Raw genomic sequence first — 27603 nt, forward strand, 5'->3', positions numbered from 1 at the left:
CCAGTTACAGCTAAACGTCGTCTCTTTTCAACGCATAATTACACAGTAATTTAGACATCTGTGTTGCTAAATCTTTTGCAATTTGTTCAATTAATAATGGAGACTATAAAAACAATGCTGTTGGTGGAAAGCGGTGGATTGCAGCTGTCTTTAGCACCGAGACACAGCCGGTGTTTCTTTGTTTTTAACACAGAGCGGTCAAGCGAACATGTTTCTCTACGTCAACCAGCATGTTTTTGGATGGGAGAATTGTGATGTATATCGTACCGGAGACATCATCGGATTATTCGTCCTCCTACTGTAGCTGTTTGAAAGGCAGCTGTGAGCTTGGCTCCTCGGCTTCTCTCTGAGACACTGCGTGTTCACCGCAGCCATCCGACCTCGAGGTATGTCTTTACAATCTCACTAAAACACTATTAAAACAATAAGCAGATGAGGGATCATCCAGAATTAACCTAGTAAATGTGTCTAATTACATCTGAAACACTCACACTGCTGCCGCCCGAAGCCCTCGATTTTTATTTTATTTATTTATTTTTTCTAGTCCTTCGCTATCAATATCATCATCCACAAATCTTTCATCCTCGCTCAAATTAATGGGGAAATTGTCGTTTTCTCAGGTCAAATAGCTCTTGCTGCTGGAGGCTCCTATTAAAAACAATGTGAGGACGTGAGGAGCCCTCACCCTTGTGACGTCATCGTCTGCGACTTCCAGTAAAGGCGAGGCTTTTTTATCAGCACCAAAAGTTGCGAACTTTATCGTGGATGTTCTCTACTAAATCCTTTCAGCAAACATATGGCAATATCGTGAAATGATCAAGTATGACACATAGAATGGACCTGCTATCCCCGTTTGAATAAGAACATCTCATTTCAGTAGGCCTTTAAGGTCTGCAATAAAGATTGATGATGATGATGATAAGACAGGTATGACATCAATGAAAGGATCTGCCATTACTTAAGAACTTAACTTCACCAATTGGCAAATGCTAATTTAGAGGAGTTTGATGACTCAATGGTGATGAAGTAAGCTTCCTTTTTACAGCAACCATCCCCAGTTTTGATTTTTTTAACCGAATTCGGGCTTGATCTTGTGACGCATTGGCCTGAAGCCCAAGTCATGTGATCAAACCCAGTACCCGTGTGAGTTTAGGCAGTCTCCTTGATGCCAGTAAGATAAGCCACCACACAGAGGATCATAATTAAGAGGAATTTGCTACACTCTTGACTGAACCAGTTTGGATATTAGGCTTGCACCTGTGACACTTTGGTCTGTTTTGTCTTTTAAATCAATGCTCATCCCTGAAATGATCGGCCTGTTGGTTCACAGCAAAACAAATGAACTAAAATTTAAAATGTCGTAAAGCCACCTCCTGACCTTTTCAAGTAGATGCCTGCTGTGGAATATCAAAACCACCACTGTAGGTTTCAGGTCTAACCTGGGATCAGCTCCTTGTTGACCTGCAGCCACATATTGCTCCCCTTCTTTCTTCTCTCCAGGTTGTAGCCAAGAACCGGTGCTCCTCCATCATGACCCGGCGGGTTCCAGCTCACCGTCATGGCGTCCTTGGTGACACCAGACACCTGAAGCTGGAAGGCCGTGCCTGGAGGCTCTGAGTGGATTTCAGCAAAGGTACTTAGATTCTTACGAAGCATTCTGGATGTTTTCTCGGTGTAAACAGATCCCACCTATAGGCTCTCCGGCACACACCTCCTCTGTCCCCAGAGGCTCACTCATTCCCTCCGAGTTGACGGCTCTAATGCGATACCGGTAAACTTGCCCCGCCTCCACTGTGTCGTCACTGAAGACAGTCAAGCTGCTTTGGACTTCCCCCACCCTGGTCCACGACTTCTTGCTGGCCTCACGACGTTCCATCACAAAGCCGGTCACCTCCTTACCGCCATTGTCCCTGGGGTGCTTCCACTTCATCTTGATGCACTTCCTGGAAAGCTCCAAGAACTCTACCTTGCCTTGAGGAGGTTTAGGGTGGTCTGGAGAAGAAGAAGACATCTTGAACAAAAGTTAATTGTATAGTATGTTGGCGGAATATGAATCATCCCCACCCACCAATCACTTGGAGTTGCAAGTGAGCTGTGGTCGTGCCGCAGTCACTTTTTAGTCGAAGCTGGACTGCTCCGCTGTCCTCTCGCACACATCTGCTGACACAGCAATAAACATTAGTCATTGTGAGGCTCGAACATGTCTGAATGTCTGCCACGCACCTGTAGATCACGAGAGTGGTGCTGTCAGAAGTCCGCTCCACCTTCATCCTCTCATCCTCCACCATCTCCACGCCGTCCTTGTACCATGTGACTTTGGGAGGGGGCTTCCCTTTGAAGGGGATCTTAATGGTGGCGGTCTGGCCCGCCTTTAGTCTTACTGGTTGGCTCCCCAATATGTCCAACACAGAGGAATCAATCTCTGGAGGATCTGAGACATAGAAATACAGTTTTGCTGGAAGTTTCGTCTGCACACACACACACACACACACACACACACACACCTGCAACAGTGAGTACAGCTTCATTCTCGACCCCCTTTGCTCTGAAGGTGTACTTGCCCTCGTGAGCATCAGTCAATCCTGAGAAGATCAACTTGTGGACAGCTCCTTGTTGGACCACTTGAACGCCCCCCTGCTCTGTAATCTGTCAAACATCACACATTACCTGGGAAATCTGTCCTCAGTCATTCAGGTTTAGGACATTTCACTTTTCACCGAAGAGCTTTGTGGGTTCTAATGCTTAGGTAGGAAGGGCGGTCACTATAAAGTTGTTGTTGTTGATTTTATCCAGTGTGGATGCTGAACAACCGCAATACCTGACAAAGCAACTCATGAAGGTGACAGTCTGAGGGCATGCATTGTAAAGGATTTCCTCGTAAGGCCACGGGAAAATATTGGCAAATAATTGTAGTATTTTCAGAATGACTTTTTCATTAATTTAATGTGAAAAAATTCACAGCAATTTACTGGAACTGCAGAGCTGAGGTTTACAGTTAATTACAGTAAAGTTACAACAATATGCTGTAACATTCACAATTGTAAGTGTCACAACAGGGCTTGGATTAAAGTTCTTTCTTCGATGCAGAGAATGATTTGCACGGGCGAGACGTGACTGTGAGTACATCTTTTAATTATATAATATATACAAAACAGGGAAAACAAAAACACTTGCTCAATGGCATGAAAGACAATTTAACTATAAACTTAAACAGCACGATGGCAAGACTAAAGACATGAAACAAAAGAGTGCACTGTGGCATGAATACAAAATTTACGTGGATCAAAACAAGGGCATTGATAGCGAGGTGTTCAAGGGCATGAAGGTAGCGCAACATGGGTAGGGTGCGTGCGTGTGTGAAGATCCCAGAATGAAGACAAGAAAAAGAGTGACTTAAGTAGCTATGATAATCAGTGAAAACAGGTGTGAGGCTGAGGACAGGGATGTGACATGACTGGTGAAAACTAATGAGTTGGCTTTGAGACGAAAACAAACCAGGAAGTGCCAAGACAGAACTTAAATGTCCAAAAAACTAAACATAACCTGACCAAAACCAAAACAAACTTACAGGCGTGACAGGAAGTTTATATATAATTACACTTTTGTCCTAACGTGGGGGTTTACGAAGCTTACTGCAGGGTTTGTTCTCCCGGGATGCAAACGGATTATTCCGGATCAGGCGTGAAGGTATGAACATATTTTATTATTAACTATCAAATAGGTACAAACAAAAGGGCGCACAAGGCAAAGTCACAACTTAGCGCATGATATAAAATACTAGCACTTAGGCAGAAACTATGGACATGAAACAAAACTCGCTAACTGTGGCAGGAATAAAGAAAACTTACTTGGCATAGCATGAAACGAACAATCGCATGAAAACAAGCATGAACCTGTGGCATAAAACAAGCATGAGACCATCAATACAGAGCATGAATTTAAGGTATGAATCGAGCAAATACAGAGTTATGTTGCCAGGACGACTAACTGGCAAAAACAGACTTAAATAATAGTCTTTGATTAGAGCAGGTGCGTGATCCAAACACATGAGGCAGGTGAAACTAATAAGTTGTCATGGAAACTAAAACAAACAAGGGTGCACAAAAAACAGGAACTAATGGAGTCCAAAACTAACAGAACATAACTAAACAAAACATGATCGAGACCACAGATCATGACAACTCTCATTTTAATATTATACTGCCACCTACTGTGGGTCCCTGTTCATAAGCTCTGTGCTTCTAGGAATGGCCAAAATAAATAAATAAATAAACACGTACACATTAGTTTAAATGTGCTGTTCTAGACCACTGATGGTAACTAATGTGTATGTCACTATGTAAAGGCGCTTTGAGTCACTAGAGAAAAGTGCTATATAAATATAATTCACTTCACTACTGTACAAGAGGAGGCAACACAGTCTACTGAACCCCTTTAGAGACGAATCCGTTTGAATTTACAGTAATCTGTTTTGATATTACAGAGGGTTATGATTAGTGGGCATGCTCCAAAAAACGATTCACTTCCACATTAAAATTTGTAGGTATGCCGTTTCTAAAACCATTCATAATTTTCTAGAAGTAATTAAACTTTTTTTCCAAATGTGTTTTTTTATGCATCTAATATTTTTGGGGATTAAAACACTAAACCGTATTGATATTATTTTGGGCCTGCTGCAATGCAAGCAGCCCATACTAGTATTGCTCATACTTCAAACTTTAATATATATGTATTATTCTTTTTATTATTGATACTGTTGCTTTAATTAGTTTTTGGGTTTCCTTTTTTGGTAGTACTGGTGAAGTTTGCTCGTTTAAAGGCCTACTGAAACCCACTACTACCGACCAAGCAGTCTGATAGTTTATATATCAATGATGAAATATTAACATTGCAACACATGCCAACACGGCCGGTTTAGTTTACTAAATTGCAATTTTTAATTTCCTGTGGAATTTCTTGTTGAAAACGTCGCGGAATGATGACGCGTGCGCGTGACGTCTCGGGTTGGAGGGGACATATTAGCCCAGCACTACTTACGGCTAAAAGTCGTCTCTTTTCATCGCATAGTTGCACAGTATTTTGTACATCTGTGTTGCTGAATCTTTTGCAATTTGTTCAATTGATAATGGAGACTATAAAGAATAATGTTGTTGGTGGAAAGCGGTGGATTGCAGCTGCCTTTAGCAACCGAGACAGAGCCTGTTTCTTTGTTTGTTGTGAAGCTTTAACACAGAGCGGTCAAGCGAACACGTTTTCTACGTCAACCAGCAAGTTTTTGGATGGGATAATTGTGATAATAAGTCGGCTCTTACCGGAGACTTCAGTGGATTATGGGACTTCCTCCTGCAGCTCAAAAAGGCAGCTGTGATCTTAGCTCCTCCATCGGCATCTCTGAGAGACACTGGCGTTCACCGCAGCCATCCGACTTTCAGGTATGTCTTTACAATCTCACTAAAACACTATTAAAACAATAAGCAGATAAGGGATCTTCCAGAATTATCCTAGTAAATGTGTCTAATTACATCTGAAACGGTCTCAATGCCGCCGCCTGGAGCCGTCGCTTTTTTTTTTTTTTTTTTGTGCTTGACTCTAACTTTCCTTATCCACGAATCTTTCATCCTCGCTCAAATTAATGGGGAAATTTTTGCTTTCTCGGTCCGAATAGCTCTTGCTGCTGGTGGCTATGATTATAAACAATGTGAAGATGTGAGGAGCCCTCACACCCGTGACATCACACGCACATTGTCTGCTACTTCAGGTAAAGGCAAGGCTTTTTTATTAGCGACCAAAAGTTGCGAACTTTATCGTCGATGTTCTCTACTAAATCCTTTCAGTAAAAATATGGCAATATCGCGAATTGATCAAGTATGACACATAGAATGGACCTGCTATCCCTGTTTGAATAAGAAAATCTCATATCAGTAGGCCTTTAAAGGGAACCGCGTTGTAACGAGGGAACACTGTATTGTAGCTGTATGTCTTCTCCATTGTTTTGTGCATTTGTATCTTAAGTATTGAACAACAGGGGTTGCTTTAGTGTTGGTGTTTTTCTATTTTCTTTCGTTAGATTGATTAACAATCTGGGATTTTTTAAAACAAAATATGAAAATGAAATGTTTTAAAAGACATTTTCAGGCCAACACTCGGCGTATAAGTTGTATGTCATCAGCCAAAAGAAGCTTTTATTTCCTGTAAACTATTTTGAAAATGATTACCGTATTTTTCGGACTATGAGTCACAGTTTTTTTCATAGTTGGGCCAGGGGTGCGACTTATACTCAGGAGCGAGTTATGTGTGAAATTATCAACACATTACCATAAAATATAAAATAATATTATTTAGCTAATTCACGTAAGAGACTAAACCAGGGGCCGGGAACCTTTTTGGCTGTGAGAGCCAAGAAACCAAATATTTTTAAATGCATTTACGTAAGAGCCATATAATATTTTTTTTAACACTGAACACAACTAAAAGAGTGCATTTTTAAGTAGGACCAATATTTCTAGAGTGTATAATAGATCTCCTATTCTTTGTAATAACATTGTTATTCTGAAGTTATCTGTGGAGGGGGCGTGGCCCGCAGGCCTGCAGCGAAGCGGGGTGTGCCAGGACCGGCGTCGAAATCAGCGACAGGTGCCTAGATGGGCCACCTGGGCCTTGTCATCTAATCACCTGTCGCTATGTAATAAGTAGCAGCCAGGAGTAGAGACAGGGTTGGGGCTGGAGCCAGAGTGCGAGCGAGAACGAAAGAGAATAATACAATTGCTGGAAAGCAACTGAGAGACTTATTGAAAAATAAAACAATATTGTAACCCTGAAACAGGCTCTCATGTCGGTGCTTGGTGGTCTGAAGAACCCCCTGGAGGGCAAGCCCAATACTAACCAATAATAAATACATTCCTTCTTACCATTAACGGAACTTCTTGAACATAACAAAGCATGAGCATGTTTTATATTTTGAACGTTATTTTTAACAATGTGATTACAAGTGGAATCATTCATTACTTACCGTGTTAAACAATGTCAGCTCAGATTTATCCGAGAGCCAGATGCAGTCTTTAAAAGAGCCACATCTGGCTAGCGAGCCATAGGTTCCCTACCCTTGGACTAGACGTATAAGATTTTATGGGCTTTAGCAATTAGGAGTGACAGATTGTTTGGTAAACGTATAGCATGTTCTATATGTTATAGTTATTTGAATGACTCTTACCATAATAAATAAATGGGTTGTACTTGTATAGCGCTTTTCTACCTTCAAGGTACTCAAAGCACTTTGACACTACTTCCACATTTACCCATTCACACACACATTCACACACTGATGGAGGGAGCTGCCATGCAAGGCGCTAACCAGCACCCATCAGGAGCAAGGGTGAAGTGTCTTGCTCAGGACACAACGGACGTGACGAGGTTGGTACTAGGTGGGATTTGAACCAGGGACCCACGGGTTGCGGACGGCCACTCTCCCCACTGCGCCACGCCGTTACATTAACATACCAGGCACCTTCTCATTTGGTTATTTATGCCTCATATAACGTACACTTATTCAGCCTGTTGTTCACTATTCTTTATTTATTTTAAATTGCCTTTCAAATGGTTCTTGGTTTTGGGTTTTATCAAATAAATTTCCCCCAAAAATGCGACTTATCCTCCAGTGCGACTTATATATGTTTTTTTTCCTTCTTTTTTATGCATTTTCGGCAGGTGCGACTTATACTCTGGAGCGATTTATTCTCTGAAAAATACGGTAATTATAATTTATATACTATCCATCCATCCATTTTCTACCGCTTATTCCCTTTCGGGGTCGCGGGGGGCGCTGGCGCCTATCTCAGCTACAATCGGGCGGAAGGCAGGGTACACCCTGGACAAGTCGCCACCTCATCGCAGGGCCAACACAGATAAGACAGACAACATTCACACTCACATTCACACAGTAGGGCCAATTTAGTGTTGCCAATCAACCTATCCCCAGGTGCATGTCTTTGGAAGTGGGAGGAAGCCGGAGTACCCGGAGGGAACCCACGCATTCACGGGGAGAACATGCAAACTCCACACAGAAAGATCCCGAGCCTGGATTTGAACCCAGGACTGCAGGAACTCCGTATTGTGAGGCAGACGCACTAACCCCTCTGCCACCGTGAAGCCCATAATTTATATACTAAATAATATATTAAGAGAATCGAGAATCGATTCTGAATCTGGAAACCGGTGAAGACCCCTAATTTAAAAAATAATACATTCATTTTATCTGTCGAATACAGCAAGGGCCCCAAAAAAAAACTATCCCTGGGTCGCGCTTCGTCTTCAAAGTAATTTAAAAAAATCAAGTCTCATCTTGTACCTCCTGTCCATCTTTCAGCCACACTCCATCCACCTTCTCATCATCCAGGACCACACAGAGCTCCGCAGGGCTCCCTGTAGGACACTGAAGGTCTGACATCCCACTCTTAACCGAAGCAAAGCGCTCTGCCAGCGTGACAAAACATAACAGACCCCAGAATGAAAAGTCATTTCACAGCTGAAGTGTGGGATTGGCAACTAGGCTGACAGATAATTGTACCGTCCACGCCGAGTCCGGCCGAAGTGACGTATTCCTGCCAGTCGTTGTCCTGGGTGCAGACCACGGAGTATTCTCCCTCATCTGTTTGTTCACACTCCTCGATGACGACCTCGGCCCTCTTTCCGTCGCGCATGAAGGTGTAGCGTGTGCTGGCTGTGATGTCACTCCCGTCCTTTAGCCAGCGAACGTGGACGTCCTTGCTGCTCATCTCACACGCCAGTCGGGCCTTGCCTTTCTCCTGTGCACGCACGTTCTTCAAGGGGCTGGTGAAGGCGATGGGAATCCCTGTAAAGAAAAGAAAAAACAGACAATTTCCAAACATATCGCTGAGGGGTCTCATATAGAAAAACTACAATACACCTGGAAAGTATTCACTTTTTCCACATTTTGTTATGTTTTACGGCCTTATTCCAAAATGGAATAAAGTCATTTTTGTCCTCAAAATTCTACACACATACCATATTGTCAATGTGAAAAGTTGTTTTCATCAAAACGTGCATATTTATTAAAAATAATAAACCACATGTACATAAGCATTGACTTTATTGATACTTTATTGATGCACGTTTGGCAGCAATTACTGTTAGGGCTCAAGCACAATGCACTCTGGACACACCTGAAGCTGATGAACGCTCCATATCCTTTTTAAGCCAGCGTGTCCTGCGTTCCAGTGCCAGAACATAGCTATACTTGTAAGCCCTACACGTCTCTAGCCCTCCTTGCAAATGTGCTTACTCGTTCTCCGTGTTTCTCCTCCTCTCTACGCTCATTGTGTCTTGTCTTGTGTCGTCATTCCGCAGCTCAGCTTCGTTCCCTGGTTTCGAGAAGTGTGTCTCGTCTCCCCGGATTCCCTCTGTACTTCTTGATGCCTCCCTGGATCTCGACCTCTTGCCTGCCCCCGGATTACGACGCCTAGCTCAAGCCCTTGACCTCTTGCCTGCCCACGGACTACGACGCCTCGCTCAAGCCTTTTACCTCTTGCCTGCTCACGGACCTCCGAGCCTGCCTTGCCCTCTCTGGACTTCCGCAGCTTTCACAACACGCACCTTCAACACCTCCCGGTAACACTCAGCACGTACTCGCCTCACATAGACACACACCATGTATTTGGGTTGATTACAGACGTCACCTACTTGTGCTAAATAAAATGCTGCAAGCTTAACGACGTCTCTGCCTCAGTGCCGTCTCCTTCTCCGCTGTACCATTACAGTTACAGCTTCAAGTCATTTTAAGTTAACAAACTTGGCACACCTATCTTTGGGCAGTTTCGCCCATTCCTCTTTGCAGCACCTCTCAAGCTCCATCCATCAGGTTGGATGGGAAGCGTTGCGTAAAGTGTCTTGCCCGAGGGCACAACAGCAATGACTAGGATGGCAGGAGCGGGAATTGAACCTGGAACCGGTCGCTCTACCAATGGAGCCACGCCTGAATTGATACTGTACTAATACCCTGTTCCTGGGAGTTGATATATCGGTACCCAACAGTAACAATTTTTGGTGCTATCTATCTTGTCTGTTCATGTGTTAATTTCTTTGGTAAGACAATACATTTTTTGGGATTGAACAGTTAGCTGATAATAACGGTGCTTTGCAGTTGTTATATCATGTTTTCTTAAATTTTGGATTCTCATTTGCGAGTATTACATATTAGACTTTACATGCAGTTGCAATTCCAAGACGTTAGATAGCAGTAGTGTAAAGGCTACGGTTTGTTGGCTAAGCCATAAAGTAGTCTTTATCTTTGGGCTGGATGTGCCAGTATCGTATTTTGTTGTGCCCTACAAAGTGTTTGTATTGTAAGTATTTTACTTATTACACACCAGCTGTTTAATTGTAACGTCCTCCTTAGTTGCAGTTTTCATTACCAAATTTTTAATATTGTGCTTAACTACCTTTTTTTTTTTTTTTCATCTTATGTTGTATTTTTCCTTTGTAAAATGTTTGGTAATGCATGTATTCTTTGTATTTTTATTTTGTATGCTCCTATATGGATCCCAGGAAGAGTAGCAGTCACCTTGGCATCAGCTAATGGGGATCCATTCAATAAACAATAAACAATTAGTAATTACCCAATTTGGAGGTGTTGAAATCATCATGTAAACATGCTAATGCTAATCAGTAGCATGTATATGGCAAAAACATTATTAATTAGCATTAAGCTAGAACATTTTGATAAGTGGTCCGGTTCAACAAAGGTATTGAAATATGGCACCGTTTGATTTTACTTGATCCGGTACCCAGTAGTACCAATGGAACTCAGTCTGTGCCTTTAAAAAGGTACCGGATGTATTACCTATCCTTATACTGTAGGTGGCGAAGCAAATCGGTGTAATATCTGATAGTATATCTCATGAATAATGAATTAATGTATCCAACACGCCGAGGGCCAGGGAAAACAAGATGTTGGTTAAAAAATTGACCAATAAGTCAAATGTCACGCTAAAAATGTAAACCGAACGACATGATACACCTTGTTTTTGTACCCTCATTCTGTAGTGAGAGAGAACCAGAAAGGCAGTGAGTAATTAACCTAACCTTAATTCTTGGTCTATTCTTCCTTTAGTCCCAAAGAACATGTGTTCTACAGTATGTGTAATATTTATATCACTCAGATTTCACTTTTACTGATTTCTTTACACTCCGATAAATGTTTGAGAATCGTGTTGAGCTTCATTTGGAAGGCCAAAGATTATATTTTGTCAAGATATTGAGGACCAAGGGATGGAGCAGGTCAGGTTCCACTGATTCTGCATCCTCGTTGTGATTGAAAAGTGTTCCTTATAATGAAGTGTACTCTCCGTACTCTCAATGAAAAGCGGCACAGTGGCAGAGATGTCCCCGATGCTGATGGTGTAGTCTCCGGTGTCGCTGACTTTCACATCTTTAATCTTCAAGGTGTAGGTCAGACCATCTTCAGACAGCGACGCATCAAACTTTTCATCCCGTTTGACCTCCTTTCCTTTCACCTTCAACCACACACATAATCATATGTCAATATATTGTCTCCGAGCTGGGGAATGTTCAATGTTTGAAACTTTACATGTGACATAAGTTACTAAGCATGCTACTCATAAACTACTAACCTTCCAGATCAGAGGAGCATTGGTCTTCTTGGAGAGACGCACCTCAAACACAGCAGTCTGGCGCTCTCTGACTTTTTCGGGCTTGAACTCAGACAGGAATTTCAGAGGTTCATCTGACAGAAACAAATTTAAAAAGAAAAAAAAAATTCTTACACTGGTTTTAGTAGGGCAGCAGTCATACTTGCCAACCCTCCCGGAATTTCCGGGACACGCCCGAAATTCAGCGTCTCTCCCGAAAACCTCCCAGAAGAAGTTTTCTCCCGAAAATATCCCGAAAATATCCCGAAATTAAGCCCGAGCTGGAGGCCACGCCCCCTCCAGCTCAAACATGCACAGTTCGAAGCTTGAAATGTAGGATTGCAGGCGGATCTGACGGCATTTAAAGTAATTTTTAAAAACGACTGTTAATCCTCCTTTTCAACCGGACAACCGCGGAGAAATAAAGTAGGAACACTCCGGAGGCAGAAGTTCATTAAGAGGGGCGGACTCACCGGCTGTCAGCCATGTTTCCGTCACACAGAGGAAGTCAAATCCGCGGGAAGTGAAGAAATCCTTCAGGATAAACGTTTTGTTTGTCAAAGATCTTGCGTTCACAAGACCGAACCTGGCGGGGGACAGCACGTCCAAGGGCACAGCTGATTCAGATGGGGCCCGACACACAGCCCGCAGGTGGCGGGGGAGAGGAGCCACGAGGCGGGAAAAGAAGGCAGGAATCTGGCCAGGTGAAAAAGCTGACTGGGACGTTGAAAAACCAACGTCGAAGTTGATCACAGTGGGAGAGGGGCAAAGATCCAACAGTGATTGGCGGTCATACACAAGCAGTGAGCTGACAGAGACGAAAATAAACGCAAACAACACAAAAACGAACAGATCCGAAAGCGAGAGATGGCAGGCCAAAGCACATACTGGCGCCATCTTCTGGAAACTCGGAAGTTACGTTACTCAAATAGTGAAAGGTAAGTGTTTTTTTTTTTAAGTAACCAGCAAGCACAGTACAGTTAGTAGAACAACTGTGTTTTTATTACTGTGCATTTGATAGGTGCCGTCTGAAATTCAACCATTTCTTTTATTTATATATATATATATATATATATAATAAAATAAATATAAATGGCTAGAATTCAATGAAAGTCAAGTATTTCATACATATATATGAAATACTTGAGTTGGGGAATTGGCTGTAAATATAGTCCTCCCCTCTTAACCACGCCCCCCGCCCAAACCACACCTCCGCCCCAACCCTGATCACGCCCCCAATCTCCCACCTCCCGAAATCGGAGGTCTCAAGGTTGGCAAGTATGGCGGCAGTAGCTCAGCCTACAGTCCTGGCTCGGTCAACCCTTGTGCAGTCCCAAGGCCCCAAAATGGGCATTACATGGGTTCCTTATGTGATTTGATTGTTCAGTTTGAATGTTAACGGTCTGAAATTCTGAGTTTTTTTGTTTGTATAAAATTGCATTGTGTTTTTGATTACATCGTTGTTAAAATAGGAAGCGTAATTCACAGAGCGTAAATGAGTTAAACGGTCATTAGGATATGATAGGATAGACTTTTATTTACCTTACAATGGGGACATTATGTGGTTGCAGTCAAAAAGTCCACAGAACGTATTTAAAAGTGGAACAAAAGTTACAAAATAATAATATAAATATACATTTAATTTCATAGCTCCTTTCAGGAAACTCAAGCTCGCTTTACAGCAGTGACGTGCAGTCAAGGTAGGTCGGTGAGGCGGGGCCTCACCTGCCATGATGGAAAGAAAAAAATTTATAAAAAGAAAAAAAAAAATTAATTGTTATATGTATCCAGCGATTATACTATAAAGTTATTTTCCATTTAACATCACCAGTTTTAGATTATTTTTATTCAAAATTGCTGAATTTTCACATTTGCCATTCAAATACTGAGAAGAGACCTGCGGTGAGTCACAGCCAGCTGAGCCTCACCATGGATTGCGCAATGACTCGGCTAACTGCTGTCTGCTGTGCAGTGAGACCGTATTTCTATATGAATTATTTTATACATTTCCATAATTTAGTTAGCTGAGGTATATAATGTACAGCAGGGGTGCCCACACTTTTTCTGCAGGCGAGCTACTTTTCAATTGACCAACTCGAGGGGATCTACCTCATTTATATATATCATTTATATTTATTTATTTATGAAAGAGACATTTTTGTAAACAAGTTAAATGTGTTTAATGATAATACAAGCATGTGTAACACATATAGACGTCTTTCTTTCACGAAGACAAGAATATAAGTTGGTGTATTACCTGATTCTGATGACTTGCATTGATTGGAATCAGACAGTAATGATGATAACGCCCACATTTTCAAATGGAGGAAAAAATAGTTGTCCTTTCTATACAATACCACATGAAAGTGGTTGGTTTTTGGCATCTTTTCATCCAGCTTCCATACACTTTACAAGAAAAACATTGGCGGCAAATTCCGTAGCTTGCTTGATTGACATTCACGGCACCCGAGGGTCTTGTGAGATGACGCTGGCTGCTGCCAGTTCATTATTATGAAAAAATGACAGAGAGGAAGGCGAGAAACACTTTTTACTTTCGCGCCGTCCCTTCCGTCAAAACTCTAAAGGCCGACTGCACATTTCCTATCTTCACAATAAAAGCCCTGCTTCATGCTGCCTGCGCTAACAAAATAAGAGTCTCGGAAAGCTGGCGTGCACAAGTGATGTGCACGCCAGCTTTCTGAGGGATCGCTTGTGCACGCCAGTTTTCCGAGACTCTGTATTTAGTTAGCACAGGCAGCATGAAGCAGGGCTTTTATTGTGAAGATAGGAAATGTGCAGACAGCCTTTAGAGTTTTGACGGAAGGTACGGCGCGAGAGTCTGTTGAAATAAAAAGTGTTTCTCGCCTTCCTCTCGGTCATTTTTAATAATAATGATCTTGCAGCAGCCAGCGTCATCTCACAAGACCCTCCGGTACCGTGAATGTCATTTAAGTGACGTCTTGGTGAAGATTGATGATCACTCATTTTTAGGTCTATTTTTTTTAAAAGCCTGGCTGGAGATCGACTGACACACCCCCCGCGGTCGACTGGTAGCTCGCGATCGACGTAATGGGCACCCCTGATGTACAGTGTATTGTGTTAATAACTGTATGTGTGTAACGTATTTCTTGTGCTGGGCAATCATAAAACGGCTGCGAAGACGGACTATGTGAGGCACCTGTTCTCCAGCCTCCTGGGGGTAGAGGGCGCTAGTGATCCCAGAGATCATTCTTGCACTACTCGGCTAGGCTTGGGACATCTGAAACCGGTATGTTTTAAAGTTGTCTTTTGCCTGCATATCTTAAAAACAACCGTCCAACATTTTACAACTAATTGTAAACTTATTGGTGCCGACCATCAGGTCGAGTTGCGACGAAAGAGTGTGTCGATGTTGGTAAGTGAATTTGTTTGCTAATAGTAGCTATTAGCCGTATCCATATACATATACACAAAGAGCACCAAGCTTATGCAGCCAACTGCCACTTCAGCGGCGCTATGTTTACATGCAGCAACAAAAGTAAAATGCAATGAAAAACTACAAATGAGAAGAAAAAAATACATATTGCAATTAAACTGCTGAAATGCAATGAAAATGATCTTGGGCAGTTACAAATAACATGGCAGATGAACTAATGACCTATTCAATGCTGGAAGTACCCAACCCACCAGTGTCTCCATGGAAATGGCCACCTTTACCTCAAAGAATTGCTCACCCCCAAATCCGCTCCGGACAGGCTAACCTCCTCCAACCTCCGAGGACAAAGTTCCGGACTATGGGAGACTGGGCTTTCTGCTCCGCGGCTCCCAGTCTATGGAACGCTCTCCCTGACCACCTGAGGGCACCACAGACTGTGGATTCTTTTAAAAAAGGCTTAAAAACCCTTCTTTTTTTTTTTTTAGATATGTATGTGCTAGTTCTTTCTATTAGGCTGTTTGAGTTTTTATTTTATTTTACTATATATTTTTTTACTTGTTGGGGGCAGCTATTTGTGGTTTGAGCGTTGTTGTTTTTTTAAATGCATTGTAGCACTTTGAGGTTGTTTGTTCAATGTAAAGTGCTTTTACAATCAAAGTCTGTTATTATTATTATTATTATTATTATTAACCTAAAATATTCAACTTTTTTGTCCTGTTAATTTGGACAAAAAGGCCATATAACGTAAAATTAATAAATTAATCTGAAGGTGTTAAAAGATTTCAAGCCTTGAAAGTAAAACAATATATAGACATGCATTGCTGACTTATGACATTTTATTATTAGCGGATCCCTTTCGGATTCTAAGAGTGTGTATAGTCAATCTTAAGCTTGCACAAGGATTAATTAAATGCTTGGGCTTTGGAACCGGTCATGGTTCAAGTCCAAGTGTGGACGGGAAAAAAAATTTAAACCAATTTTGTCTGCTTTTTAAAAAAATGGCAGATGTCACAATGAGAAAAAAGTTAGGATGAATTGAATGACTTGCCTATGACTTTAAGTTTCGCTGACTGTCTCTTATCTCCAACCTGCAGGCTGTAGGTGCCCTTGTCACCCAGGCCCACGTTAGAAATGCACAGCATGTGCTTTGTTCCCATCTGTTTTATCTCATATTTGCCATGAGAGTACTGGAGGCGCAGCAGTTCTGTGCCCTGAGAACAAAAATGCCAGTGATGGAATGCTCAAGTTAAAAGTATGACATCACCCAAACAGACCAGAAACCACTGCATCCTTATGTTTGGATCTTTCAGTTCCAGAACGGTTTCAAACACAACGTTGCTGCCTGCTTTGGCAGTGATGTCCTCCAGGGGGTTTAGCACACGAACTACCTGGGAAACAGGTTTCAAATACAATTGTTAGAATAATTTCTGCATAAACTGTCTTTTTAAGTGAGATGTGTTCTTTTTCAAACTTTTTGTTTTCATTTCTGCTGGTGCATCAAGGGCCCTATTCTTGCGTTGAAGTGTTTTTTTTTACACGCTTGAAGCTATGCATGTTTTTCTTATTCACGTTCTCCCATCCGGCCTGTGGAAACACCACACCCTGCGTAAGTGAGCCACAAGTGCTTAAGTCGTAAATAAAATGGGGCTCATTACTAATGAGGCAGAATTTACCATGACGCCATTCTTTTTGGCTTTGTGAACATTTTGCATCACCGGGTTTTCTTAGCATTTGTGTTAGATATCGCTTTTAATTTGAAAAGACCGTACCCATCCAGGCCGTGCTTGTCATTGTGTTCTAGTGCAGTGGTTTTCAAATGGGGGTACGCGTACCCCTGGGGGTACTTGTAGGTATGCCGAGGGGTACGTGAGATTTTTTTCAAAACATTCTAAAAATAGCAACATTTCAAAAATACTTTAGGAATATATTTATTAAATAATACTTCAACAAAATATGAATGTAAGTTCATAAACTGTGAAAAGAAATGCAACAATGCTGTCAGGCTTTCCCCTGACAGTTTGTCTATGTTTTAGTTTTTTCCTCTGCATTTGTATGTTTCCTCTGTGTTTAGTATCTCCTGACTTTAGTTCCTGTCTAGTGCTCTTATTTTGTCAGCTTCCTGTCTTGTTCCCTGAGTGCTGTGTTCCTCCTCAGCTGCGGGTGATTGGCACCTGGCCGCACCCGTTGCCAATCAGCCTGCTCCTATTTGTACCTGCTTGGTCTTGTGTCAGTTGCTGGATCATTGTATTCTCGTTGCCACATGTCGCTCTTATCGTTGCTATCGTGTAATGTCGTTTTGTTACAGCTACTACCTGTCGTGCTAGATTTTGTCCTGGTCATCGTAGCGGTAAGCTGTTTCTGTTAGCATTAGCTATTTCCAGTTTTTCTCTTTGTTTTCCACTAGCTTCCATGCTAAAGTTCCTTTTAGTTTTTCTAGCTCCCAGTGCTAGCTCCCTTAGTTTGTTATTCCGCCCACATGCGTGCTTTTTGTTTGTTCTTGTTCTATTATTTATATTAAATCATGTCTTCATATCCAATGCCTGCCTCCATCTCTGCATCTTGGGGTTCGACAACAAATATCTTTGACAAATGCAATATTCAGTGTTGACAGCCAGATTTTTTGTGGACATGTTCCATAAATATTGATGTTAAATATTTCTTTTTTTGTAAAGAAATGTTTAGAATTAAGTTCATGAATCCAGATGGCTCTCTATTACAATCCCCTATCCCCAAAGAGGGGATTGTAATAGAGATATTTACTTCTACTGTATGTGTAGAAATCTTTATTTATAATTGAATCACTTGTTTATTTTTCAACAAGATTTTAGTTATTTTTATATCTTTTTTTCCAAATAGTTCAAGAAAGACCACTACAAATGAGCAATATTTTGCACTGTTACACAATTTAATAAATCAGACACTGATGACATAGTGCTGTATTTTACTTAATATCTTTTTTTCAACAAAAAAAGGCTAGGCTTTGATTAGGAGGTACTTGAATTAAAACAATTTTCACAGGTGGTACATCGCTGAAAAAAGGTTGAGAACCACTGTTCTAGTGTGTGTATGCACGCTACAACAGCTTCTTCTTCTTGGCTGGATGTGAATATTAATATGGAGATGAAGACTTTGTTTCAGTTATTATAACCACCCTGATTTTGTATGAAATGTGGAGATTTCTGTTTGGTACAAATGTTTGTAAAGCTTTGACAAATTAGAGGGTCTTGCCTGGCCAACTATGAGTGTGGGTCTGTTTTAACGGCTTGAGGGGTGGAGCATAACAGTTTAATCTTAACTATCAAAAAATAAATGGAATTGATAGACGCTACAATATAAGGGTGTCAAAAAATAAATTTTTCGAATTATTTAATTTAAGTCTCATCTTAAAACTCATCTGTATACTCTAGCCTTTAAATAGACCTCCTTTTTAGACCAGTTGATCTGCCGCTTCTTTTCTTTCTCCTATGTCCCCCCCTCCCTTGTGGAGGGGGTTCGGTCCGATGACCATGGATGAAGTACTGACTGTCCAGAGTCGAGACCCAGGATGGACCGCTCGTCGGGACCCAGGATGGACCGCTCGCCTGTATCGGTTGGGGACATCTCTACGCTGCTGATCCGCTTGAGATGGTTTCCTGTGGATGGGACTCTCACTGCTGTGTTGGAGCCACTATGGATTGAACTTTCGCAGTATCATGTTAGACCCGCTCGACATCCATTGCTTTCGGTCCCCTAGAGGGGGGGGGTTGCCCACATCTGAGGTCCTCTCCAAGGTTTCTCATAGTCAGCATTGTCGCTGGCGTCCCACTGAATGTGAATTCTCCCTGCCCACTGGGTGTGAGTTTTCCTTGCCCTTTTGTGGGTTCTTCCGAGGATGTTGTAGTCGTAATGATTTGTGCAGTCCTTTGAGACATTTGTGATTTGGGGCTATATAAATAAACATTGATTGATTGATTGATTCGTGATTCTTATTTGGAACAATTCTTAATCAATTTAACAAAATAAAATATCGATTTATAAAATGTTTATAGATATATTTTAAACCTGTCCTGTCCAGCCACTCAAGCAGATCAAATCGTTGATGCAGATGTTACGGTGGGGTCGCATGTTAATGTGCGGATTGTTCCCCCAAGATGCAGACGAAACTCCGGGGGCAGCATGCAGGTAGGACAATGATATATTTTCCATAAAATCAGACAGGAAAACAAACAAAAATAAAACAAGTGTGCCGATAGCGCGTTAAGCTATGAAAAATCTAACGGGAAAGCTTAGCATAAAAACAAGAGGTAGGAATCACCAATCTTAAGTTGTTGCTTAGAGCAAACAAATCAGCCAAACAAAGTCTAGCGAAAGGCAGGTCTAAATAGCTCTCTGATTAGTGCCCGGGAGCATTAATCAGAGGCAGGTGAAAATAATTAGCACCCATGGCAAACAAGAAACACAAACACAGGGGTGCTGAAAACAGATCCAAGGGAGCCTTAAACTAAACAAAACATGATCTGGGCAACGGATCATCACAGTAGATGCCCATTTCCGATGTACATATTCCATCCATTTTCTACCGCTTATTCCCTTTTTGGGGTCGCGGGGGGCGCTGGCGCCTATCTCAGCTACAATCGGGCGGAAGGCGGGGTACACCCTGGACAAGTCGCCACCTCATCGCAGGGCCAACACAGATAGACAGACAACATTCACACTCACATTCACACACTAGGGCCAATTTAGTGTTGCCAATCAACCTATCCCCAGGTGCATGTCTTTGGAAGTGGGAGGAAGCCGGAGTACCCGGAGGGAACCCACGCATTCACGGGGAGAACATGCAAACTCCACACAGAAAGATCCCGAGCCTGGATTTGAACCCAGGACTGCAGGACCTTCGTATTGTGAGGCAGACGCACTAACCCCTCTTCCACCGTGAATCCATGTACATATTTACTTTACAAAAAAATAAGTGTGGTATAGTTCTTTTGTTGCCTTATTTGTGTTTGACTTTATTAACTGTTTGGATAAATTTCTATTAAAAAAAAAAAACAGTTTCGATTTTGAGTAATATAGAAATGTATCAGCGCTGTTTATATATTTTTTGGAGGAATGTACTCAAATATAGAACTGGCATCCAATGTTATTAAAACATATTGATTTTCAATCAAGAATCATTTTGAATTAAGAATCGAATCAAATCGTACGGTGCTCAAAATTCACGGCCTTACTACGTTATACTGTATATGTGTTCTGCCATTTAATAGTCACATAGTTCAATGATCAAGATCCAGATTAAATCGTTTTTGCGCCTGTTTTCGCCGTGGTCGCACTCAAGAGACTACGACGTGATTTCTGGTTTTTGATAGTTATTTCGGCATAGCTCGGTTGGTAGAGTGGCCGTGCCAGCAACTTGAGGGTTGCAGGTTCGATTCCCGCTTCCGCCACCCTAGTCACTGCCGTTGTGTCCTTGGGCAAGACACCTTACCCACCTGCTCCCAGTGCCACCCACACTGTTTTAAATGTAACTTAGATATTGGGTTTCACTATGTAAAGCGCTTTGAGTCACTAGAGAAAAGCGCTATATAAATATAATTCACTTCACTAATTCACATTTCAGGGTGGCGTTACGGTCATTTTATCCTCTTCTCAAAAGATGTTTCCAGGTGTCTCAATTGAAACGATGAGAATATATTTGGTACTTTTCTCGAAGTTTTTTTTATTTCGTTTTGTTAAGTACGATCTGCATTGCGTCCAAATTACAAGTGCAGAGTAATTACCTTTCAGGGACGCTGGACTTATTCCAGTTTCAGAGGCTCATAAGTACAAGTACTTAAGTCGATGGGAGAATACGCAATTGGCCAGATTTGAGATTTAAGGGTTATTTCCCCCAGAGTGCGAATCTTGGATGAAGGTGAACAGGGACAGTCTGAAGTTGAAGGGAAGAATACTACATGGCCACTTGAGCAATGGGAGAATGCGGCCCACAATGAACAAGTCAATGAAACATGTATCAAGTCTCTGGCATACCTCCACTTCCACTTTCTTCTTCATCTCCTTCAGCCTCTTCAGGATTCCCCTGAAGTCGGTGAAGCCATACTCTGCACAGATCCTCTCATAGTCCTTCTTCTCAACCCCGGACAAGATCTTCAGCATCTCCTCTTCTGTTGGAGGCTTCTTCTCCTCTCTCTTCTCCACACTGCTACGTAAGAGGAAAGGAATTGGGGGAGGATCATCTCCCCAAACACTTTATCAGGCCCACCAATTCAGGCAGATCCAGAAATGTTTGTTCAAAAGTAGGATTTTGTCGGATGGTTATTATTGTGGTAGAACTGCACTGCTTGGGGGACGTTTAGTATTATTGTCTTGAACGATACACAAGCCTCCAGCTAGGTGGCAGCAATGCTCAAACTAATCATCAGGCTGCTTGTTCAACCCAAAAGAAGTACACATGAACACTGACAAGAGCTGATGGAGGAGAATAATGGAGATATTTCTGAATTAAACCGGTGTGGTGAAGAAGGAGCTGAGCCGGAAGGCAAAGCTCTCAATTTACCGGTCGATCTACGTTCCCATCCTCACCTATGGTCATGAGCTTTGGGTCATGACCGAAAGGATAAGATCACGGGTACAAGCGGCCGAAATGAGTTTCCTCCGCCTTAGAGATAGGGTGAGAAGCTCTGCCATCCGGGAGGAACTCAAAGTAAAGCCGCTGCTCCTTCACATCGAGAGGAGCCAGATGAGGTGGTTCGGGCATCTGGTCAGGATGCCACCCGAACGCCTCCCTAGGGAGGTGTTTAGGGCACGTCCAACCGGTAGGAGGCCACGGGGAAGACCCAGGACACGTTGGGAAGACTATGTCTCCCGGCTGGCCTGGGAACGCCTCGGGATCCCCCAGGAAGAGCTAGACGAAGTGGCTGGGGAGAGGGACGTCTGGGTTTCCCTGCTTAGGCTGTTGCCCCCGCGACCCGACCTTGGATAAGCGGAAGATGATGGATGGATGGATGGATGGATGGATGAGGCATCAGAAGCAAGGAAAACAAGATGAGTGGCTTAAGAGTGACCAAACTTAAAGGGGAGCTATTATACAAAACCAGATTTTTTTTACGTATTGGTACCTCTTTTTGTGTTTGGGATCTGCATAAGTCCAGAAATTTTGAAATCAAACCATAGAGGAATGGTGGAGACATTTATATTAAAAAAAAAAAACAATCTTGATTTCTTTCATAAGTTTGGAATTTGAGTTGAGTTGAGTTAAGTTTGTTTTTATTTGGAACATGCATGCAACACGATACATCACAATTTCCAGTTTCTCTATTCAACATGTTCGATAAGGAGTAGGAAAAAGTAGAGCTTATTTAATTCTACCCCTTTTCCTTTACATAGCAGTTGCTAAAACTTTTGTTCACTTCCTGTTCTCAATTTATTCATAATTTACTCCATAAGTAATAACACTAAAATAAATAAATAAACAGTAAGTTGTATTTCATATGGTGAGATAAGTAAGAGTATCTAGAAAATGAATGGATGGATGAAATAAATTCAGAATATTTATCATGGCTCTTCTTCTTTGTACTTTGTAAACACTTTAAGTTTGAAGAGTGGATTGTATTAGTACATTGATCTATTTATTTGCTTAATTAATTCCATAATATAATTCCACATACTGATATACTGAAGGTCTTAAGTGTTGTACGTGCGTACAAATGTCTTGAATTACATTTTGTCACGCTCGGGGCGGGTGGTGATGCGCGTTTTTGTTCTCCCCAAGGATGCAAAGGACACTCCGGACGAAAACGTAAAGGTAGGATGATTTAATAAACAATGCACAATACTAAATTTTAAACAAGGAAAACACCGTGTGTTTGTGTGGCTAAAGGCTTAAGTTTCCCACCTCCATCTTTCTACTTTGACTTTTCCATTATTAATTGAACAAATTGCAAAAGATTCAGCAACACAGATGTCCAGAATACTGTTTAATTGCGCGATGAAAAGAGACGACTTTAAGCCGCAAATAGTGCTGCGCTACTATGTCCCCTACAGTCCGTGATGTTGGGCGCCCGCGTCATCATTCCGCGACATTTTTAACAAGAAACTCCGCGGGAAATTTAAAATTGTAATTTAATAAACCAAAAAGGCCGTATTGGCATGTGTTGCAATGTTAATATTTCATCATTGATATATAAACTATCAGACTGTGTGATCGGTAGTAGTGGGTTTCAGTAGGCCTTTAAGACGCAGCTGAAAAATATGGGGGCGTTTCATGCATGTTATAGGCCTACTGAAATGAGATTTTCTTATTTAAACGGGGATAGCAAGTCCATTCTATGTGTCATACTTGATAATTTCGCGATATTGCCATATTTTTGCTGAAAGGATTTAGTAGAGAACATCCACAATAAAGTTCGCAACTTTAGGCTGCTAATAAAAAAGCCTTGCCTTTACTGGAAGTAGCAGACGATGTGCGCGTGATGTCACCGGTGTGAGGGCTCATCACATCCTCACATTGTTTATAATGTGAGCCTCCAGCAGCAAGAGCTATTTGGACCGAGAAAGCGACAATTTCCCCATTAATTTGAGCGAGGATGAAAGATTCGTGGACGAGGAAATTTAGAGTGAAAGCGATTGCAGTGAGAGCGATTCAGATGTTTTTAGACACATTTACTAGGATAATTCTTGGAAATCCCTTATCTGCCTATTGTGTTGTTAGTGTTTTAGTGAGTTGACTCCGCTGATCTCTGGTAAAAGGCGACTTATTTCCACAATTTTCTCACCGAAAACTGCCGGTTGAGATGTAGTCGGGATCCATGTTGGCTTGACCGCTCTGATCCATAATAAAGCTTCACCTCCGGGAATTTTAAACAAGGAAACACCGTGTGTTTGTGTGGCTAAAGGCTAAAGCTTCCCAACTCCATCTTTCTACTTTGACTTCTTCATTATTAATTGAACAAATTGCAAAAGATTCAGCAACACAGATGTCCAAAATACCGTGCAATTGCGCGACGAAAAGAGACGACTTTTAGCCGCAAATAGTGCTGCGCTACTATGTCTTCTACACTCTGTGACGTTGTGCGCCTGCGTCATCATTCCGTGACGTTTTCAACAAGAAACTCAGCGGGAAATTTAAAATTGTAATTTAGTAAACTAAAGCGGCCGTATTGGCATGTGTTGCAATGTTAATATTTCATCATTGATATATAAACTATCAGACTGCGTGGTCGGTAGTAGTGGGTTTCAGTAGGCCTATAAGACCTAAAAAAATTATTTGGGAATATTCGGTGGGCCAGATTGAAAAGCTCAACGGGCCGCTTGTCCCGGGCCTTAATTTACACAGGTCTGCACTGGAGAGACATTTTTAGAAAAAGTCAATTTCAGGAGCCGAAAATTATAAAATTGTTTGTCACGCCCGACGCGGCTGAAAAATATGGGGGCGTTTCATGCATGTTAAAGGCCTACTGAAATGAGATTTTCTTATTTAAACGGGGATAGCAGGTCCATTCTATGTGTCATACTTGATCATTTCGCGATATTGCCATTTTTTTGCTGAAAGGATTTAGTAGAGAACATCCACAATAAAGTTTGCAACTTTAGGCTGCTAATAAAAAAGCCTTGCCTTTACTGGAAGTAGCAGACGATGTGCGTGTGATGTCACCGGTGTGAGGGCTCCTCACATCCTCACATTGTTTATAATGTGAGCCTCCAGCAGCAAGAGCTATTTGGACCGAGAAAGCGACAATTTCCCCATTAATTTGAGCGAGGATGAAAGATTCGTGGATGAGGAAATTTAGAGTGAAAGCGATTGCAGTGAGAGCGATTCAGATGTTTTTAGACACATTTACTAGGATAATTCTTGGAAATCCCTTATCTGCCTATTGTGTTGTTAGTGTTTTAGTGAGTTGACTCCGCTGATCTCCGGTAAAAGGCGACTTATTTCCACAATTTTCTCACCGAAAACTGCCGGTTGAGATGTAGTCGGGATCCATGTTGGCTTGACTGCTCTGATCCATAGTAAAGCTTCACCTCCGGGAATTTTAAACAAGGAAACACCGTGTGTTTGTGTGGCTAAAGGCTAAAAGCTTCCCACCTCCATCTTTCTACTTTGACTTCTCCATTAATAATTGAACAAATTGCAAAAGATTCAGCAACACAGATGTCCAGAATACTGTTTAATTGCGCGATGAAAAGAGACGACTTTTAGCCGCAAATAGTGCTGCGCTACTATGTCTTCTACACTCTGTGACGTTGTGCGCCTGCGTCATCATTCCGTGACGTTTTCAACAAGAAACTCACCGGGAAATTTAAAATTGTAATTTAGTAAACTAAACCGACCGTATTGGCATGTGTTGCAATGTTAATATTTCATCATTGATTTATAAACTATCAGACTGCGTGGTCGGTAGTAGTGGGTTTCAGTAGGCCTATAAGACCTAAAAAAATTATTTGGGAAAATTCGGTGGGCCAGATTGAAAAGCTCAACGGGCCGCTTGTCCCGGGCCTTAATTTGCACAGGTCTGCACTAGAGAGACATTTTTAGAAAAAGTCAATTTCAGGAGCCGAAAATTATATAATTGTTCGTCACGCCCGACGCGGCTGAAAAATATGGGGGCGTTTCGTGCATGTTATAGGCCTACTGAAATGAGATTTTCTTATTTAAACGGGGATAGCAGGTCCATTCTATGTGTCATACTTGATCATTTTGCGAAATTGCCATATCTTTGCTGAAAGGCTTTAGTAGAGAACATCCACGATAAAGTTTGCAACTTTAGGCCGCTAATAAAAAAGCTTTGCCTGTACCTGAAGCGTGTGATGTCACCGGTGTGAGGGCTCCTCACATCCTCACATTGTTTATAATGTGAGCCTCCAGCAGCAAGAGCTATTCGGACCGAGAAAGCGACAATTTCCCCATTAATTTGAGCGAGGATGAAAGATTTGTGGATGAGGAAATTTAGAGTGAAGGCTATTGCAGTGCGAGCGATTCAGATGTTTTTAGACACATTTACTAGGATAATTCTTGGAAATCCCTTATCTGCCTATTGTGTTGTTAGTGTTTTAGTGAGTTGACTCCGCTGATCTCCGGTAAAAGGCGACTTATTTCCACAATTTTCTCACCGAAAACTGCCGGTTGAGATGTAGTCGGGATCCATGTTGGCTTGACCGCTCTGATCCATAATAAAGCTTCACCTCCGGGAATTTTAAACAAGGAAACACCGTGTGTTTGTGTGGCTAAAGGCTAAAAGCTTCCCAACTCCATCTTTCTACTTTGACTTCTCCAATATTAATTGAACAAATTGCAAAAGATTCAGCAACACAGATTTCCAAAATACCGTGCAATTGCGCGACGAAAAGAGACGACTTTTAGCCGCAAATAGTGCTGCGCTACTATGTCTTCTACACTCTGTGACGTTGTGCGCCTGCGTCATCATTCCGTGACGTTTTCAACAAGAAACTCAGCGGGAAATTTAAAATTGTAATTTAGTAAACTAAAGCGGCCGTATTGGCATGTGTTGCAATGTTAATATTTCATCATTGATATATAAACTATCAGACTGCGTGGTCGGTAGTAGTGGGTTTCAGTAGGCCTATAAGACCTAAAAAAATTATTTGGGAATATTCGGTGGGCCAGATTGAAAAGCTCAACGGGCCGCTTGTCCCGGGCCTTAATTTGCACAGGTCTGCACTAGAGAGACATTTTTAGAAAAAGTCAATTTCAGGAGCCGAAAATTATATAATTGTTCGTCACGCCTGACGCAGCTGAAAAATATGGGGGCGTTTCGTGCATGTTATAGGCCTACTGAAATGAGATTTTCTTATTTAAACGGGGATAGCAGGTCCATTCTATGTGTCATACTTGATCATTTCGCGATATTGCCATACTTTTGCTGAAAGGATGTAGTAGAGAACATCCACGATAAAGTTTGCAACTTTAGGCTGCTAATAAAAAAGCCTTGCCTTTACTGGAAGTAGCAGACGATGTGCGCGTGATGTCACCGGTGTGAGGGCTCATCACATCCTCACATTGTTTATAATGTGAGCCTCCAGCAGCAAGAGCTATTCGGACCGAGAAAGCGACAATTTCCCCATTAATTTGAGCGAGGATGAAAGATTTGTGGATGAGGAAATTTAGAGTGAAGGCTATTGCAGTGCGAGCGATTCAGATGTTTTTAGACACATTTACTAGGATAATTCTTGGAAATCCCTTATCTGCCTATTGTGTTGTTAGTGTTTTAGTGAGTTGACTCCGCTGATCTCCGGTAAAAGGCGACTTATTTCCACAATTTTCTCACCGAAAATTGCCGGTTGAGATGTAGTCGGGATCCATGTTGGCTTGACCGCTCTGATCCATAGTAAAGCTTCACCTCCGGGAATTTTAAACAAGGAAACACCGTGTGTTTGTGTGGCTAAAGGCTAAAAGCTTCCCACCTCCATCTTTCTACTTTGACTTCTCCATTAATAATTGAACAAATTGCAAAAGATTCAGCAACACAGATGTCCAGAATACTGTTTAATTGCGCGATGAAAAGAGACGACTTTTAGCCTTAAATAGTGCTG

At 41.8% G+C, this 27603-nt stretch overlaps 1 protein-coding gene and 1 long non-coding RNA gene across 2 annotated transcripts in view; one reads left to right on the top strand and one right to left on the bottom strand.

The window, feature by feature from the left end:
• Positions 1 to 27603, bottom strand: part of LOC133563455 (immunoglobulin superfamily member 22-like) — a 64817-nt gene that overhangs the window by 19399 nt on the left and 17815 nt on the right. The window contains exons 7-18 of the mRNA XM_061917588.1: positions 21085 to 21256; positions 16353 to 16466; positions 16127 to 16289; positions 11646 to 11758; positions 11366 to 11528; positions 8564 to 8848; positions 8345 to 8469; positions 2505 to 2646; positions 2224 to 2431; positions 2069 to 2157; positions 1690 to 1992; positions 1440 to 1613 (exon numbers count right to left, since the gene is read on the bottom strand). Of these exons, the coding sequence (XP_061773572.1) occupies positions 1440 to 1613; positions 1690 to 1992; positions 2069 to 2157; positions 2224 to 2431; positions 2505 to 2646; positions 8345 to 8469; positions 8564 to 8848; positions 11366 to 11528; positions 11646 to 11758; positions 16127 to 16289; positions 16353 to 16466; positions 21085 to 21256 (2051 nt within the window). The remainder of the gene's footprint in view (positions 1 to 1439; positions 1614 to 1689; positions 1993 to 2068; positions 2158 to 2223; positions 2432 to 2504; positions 2647 to 8344; positions 8470 to 8563; positions 8849 to 11365; positions 11529 to 11645; positions 11759 to 16126; positions 16290 to 16352; positions 16467 to 21084; positions 21257 to 27603) is intronic.
• On the top strand, positions 1500 to 9725 carry LOC133563456 (uncharacterized). Its single transcript, XR_009809044.1, has 2 exons — positions 1500 to 1633; positions 9364 to 9725. It is a non-coding gene; the product is annotated as an uncharacterized LOC133563456 (long non-coding RNA).

This window comes from Nerophis ophidion, linkage group LG12 (assembly GCF_033978795.1).
Source record: "Nerophis ophidion isolate RoL-2023_Sa linkage group LG12, RoL_Noph_v1.0, whole genome shotgun sequence".
Lineage (NCBI taxonomy): Eukaryota > Metazoa > Chordata > Actinopteri > Syngnathiformes > Syngnathidae > Nerophis > Nerophis ophidion.